Source organism: Arachis stenosperma, chromosome 5 (genome assembly GCF_014773155.1).
Source record: "Arachis stenosperma cultivar V10309 chromosome 5, arast.V10309.gnm1.PFL2, whole genome shotgun sequence".
NCBI lineage: Eukaryota > Viridiplantae > Streptophyta > Magnoliopsida > Fabales > Fabaceae > Arachis > Arachis stenosperma.
Window position 1 is genome coordinate 132,668,072 of NC_080381.1, and position 2,990 is coordinate 132,671,061.

At 29.7% G+C, this 2,990-nt stretch overlaps 1 protein-coding gene across 1 annotated transcript; it reads left to right on the plus strand.

Annotated features, from left to right (window-relative positions):
• Positions 1 to 1,385: 1,385 nt before the first annotated feature.
• LOC130982965 (zinc finger protein GIS3-like) lies at positions 1,386 to 2,421 on the plus strand. The gene has a single exon (XM_057907122.1). It carries the CDS (start codon positions 1,460 to 1,462, stop codon positions 2,228 to 2,230), a length of 771 nt encoding a protein of 256 aa, XP_057763105.1. The 5' UTR covers positions 1,386 to 1,459; the 3' UTR covers positions 2,231 to 2,421.
• Positions 2,422 to 2,990: the final 569 nt, after the last annotated feature.

Sequence of the window (2,990 nt, forward strand, 5' to 3'; positions counted from 1 at the left end):
ATTATAATTTATCTCCAAATCTGACCAAACCGATCTATAAACACTCCTATTACTTAGCCCTTAATAGGGTTTTGTTCTGAAGTTTAGGTAAGGTTTTATTTGTGTATGTGAGAGAGAGAATAAAGGGAGGTTTTCTAGTTTTTTTTTTTTTTAAATTAAAAACTAAAAATTAAAAGTCATTTCTAGTTTTTTTGCTTCAACTAAATCAGTTAAAAGTCAGTTTTTAATTAATTCAATTAAATTGTCCGATCCAATTTGATTTTCAAAATTATAATTCTTATACACGTAAGTTATTATTATTAATAATTACATTATCATTTTCATTTTCATTTATATCATTTTCTTTAATGTTAAATTAAATTGATATTCATTGATTGAGATATAAAAATATCATTATCAAATTTAGTTATTGTTAGGAATTAACTAATAGAACAGATGTTAATAATTAAATATACTAAGTAAAACTTTGATAGTTTTTTATTGAAAATTTTCATTTTACTTCTTCAAATATATATTAATAAAAAAATATTAAAAATTATAAAAATTTATTATTTTAAACTATTATTTAATTATTAATTTAATTTTTTTGTTTAAACTCTTTAATTTAATAATTCAATAAATTATTTTATGTCATATTTTTAAATATTAATATTTAAGTGATGACTAAAAATAATAAATTATGACTCTCTAACATTCCTCTATATTAATCAAACTAACCCTTATTATTAAAGTGTAAGCCTCAAATACAATAGATAGGTTTTTCATTTAACACAGTGGGGAGAACAAATAAGTATTATTGTTATTAAAATTGTTAGGTGTATATTAAAATTAAATTATTATGTAAAAAAAATTTAAAAATTAATATTTTTATTAAAATTTGATCAATATTTAATTAATAAAAAAATAATTTTATATTATTAAATATAATTTTATATCATTAAAAATATTAATAATAATTAATTAATAATTATAAATTATAAAATTTGTTAACTCCTAACACTTTATGTATTTATAATATATTTTTATATTTTAATATATATTTTACGTTAAAAACGATAATATATATATATTATTGTTATTATTATTATTGTTATTATAATTAAAAAATATTATTTACATATTAAAATCAGTGATTAAAATTAATCAATAATATATTTGTGTATATATATAATTTAATCTATTTTTAATATATATTTATATTTTAATATATATTTTATATTAATAATTAATTTTAATAGTTAATTTTGATATATATATATTTAATAGCATAATCGATTATTATTGTGGTCAAATCCCATATATAAATAGATCTCCAAAGACATGCAACAACCTCTTAATTTCAAAGTCTCAACGCGCACAACACGCACCATTTTATCCCCTACACAGTACACACAAACGCTTCATCTCTCACTCTTCCACTACCCCTTATCTTCAACACAAACAATTAATTTAAACTTCCATGGAGGCTCAACTCCATGACCACACTAAACGACAAAATCCTCTAAAGCTTTTCGGCTTCAGTGTTGACCACGATGACGATGACCTTTCAACGCTCTTCGACGCCGTCTCCCCGTCCGTCTCACCTGAATCTGACGGCAGAGACGGAGGCGCGTCGGTGTTCCCTCCCTCCTCTTCCTCCTCCGGCGAAAGGAAGTACGAGTGCCAGTACTGCTGCCGCGAGTTCGCAAACTCGCAGGCTCTTGGAGGGCACCAGAACGCGCACAAGAAAGAGCGCCAACAGCTCAAGCGCGCGCAGCTCCAAGCAACGCGAAACGCCGCCGTTTCATTCGTTCGAAACCCGATCGTCTCCGCCTTCGTTCCGCCTCCTCAGCTTCTTGCCCCGCCGGGATCAGTTGTAGGCCAGTCGGGACCTCATCACCCATGGATCTACATGCCGCCACGTGCTGCGCCTCCTCCTTTCCACGTGTCCGTTTCTCACGGCTGCGTCTTCCCCAACAGCAATAGCAACGGAAATTTTAGTAGCTGTAACGGTAGTGGTGGAGGTGGGAATTATAGCGCTATAACGGGTGCAGGGGTGTTGCCTTACGCTGGTGGAGTAGGGGAATCCTCGCCCCCATCTGCCAAGATGGGCTCGCAAGTACAAGCCCGGGCCCACTATGTTAGGATTGATGGGCCTTCTTTTGATAGGTTATCGTCCAAAGGGGATAGAGGGACAAATTTGGATGATGGGTTAGGGTTGGACTTGCAGCTTGGTCTTGGCCCACCTTGATGCTTGGCCCGATTCGTAACGAATTAGTAAGATTACAAATACCCATAGAAGTGAGTGTAAATGATGAAAATGTTGTTGGCCATCTTTTCTCTCATTCTAGGTGTGGGCTTCTGATCCGCCGCTTATGTGCCTATTTAGCTTCTTCTGCAACTTATTGTACATTTTTTCACATTTAATTTGTTTATTGTTCAAGATCCAGAAAAAAATGTTTATTTATTTAAAAATAAAATACTTATCAGATTAACTAATTTTATGTTTATAATTATTATACATATTTAATTAATAGAATGATAAATTAATAAGTTCCTAAGTATTTTATTAAAATATATATTGTACTGACTAACAAAAATATTAAGTATAGGTATTATTTATCTGTTTATAAATACATATATTATTTAACTTATTTTTAATATGAATTTTATATTTTAATAATATATTTTATATCATGGCTAATTTAGTGATTAATTTATAATGTATACGTAACATGATTGACTTGCTAAATAGTGCTTTTCCTAAACTGATTCAATTCAATAATAAAAGATTACCCAGATTAAAATGAGATGTTGAAGAAGAGAACACGAACTCATAAACAAGAAGTCGTACTGAACTATGATGTAAGGTAGGTCTACACCTGAGAAAGTATTTCCATGGTCAAGTTTTAAAATACTAGAGATACTTAATTAGATGATGAATTAGATAAATAATTTTGGACTTTGATACTTATTTATGCTATTTGTTATGCCTCTGAAGCCTTTGGTCA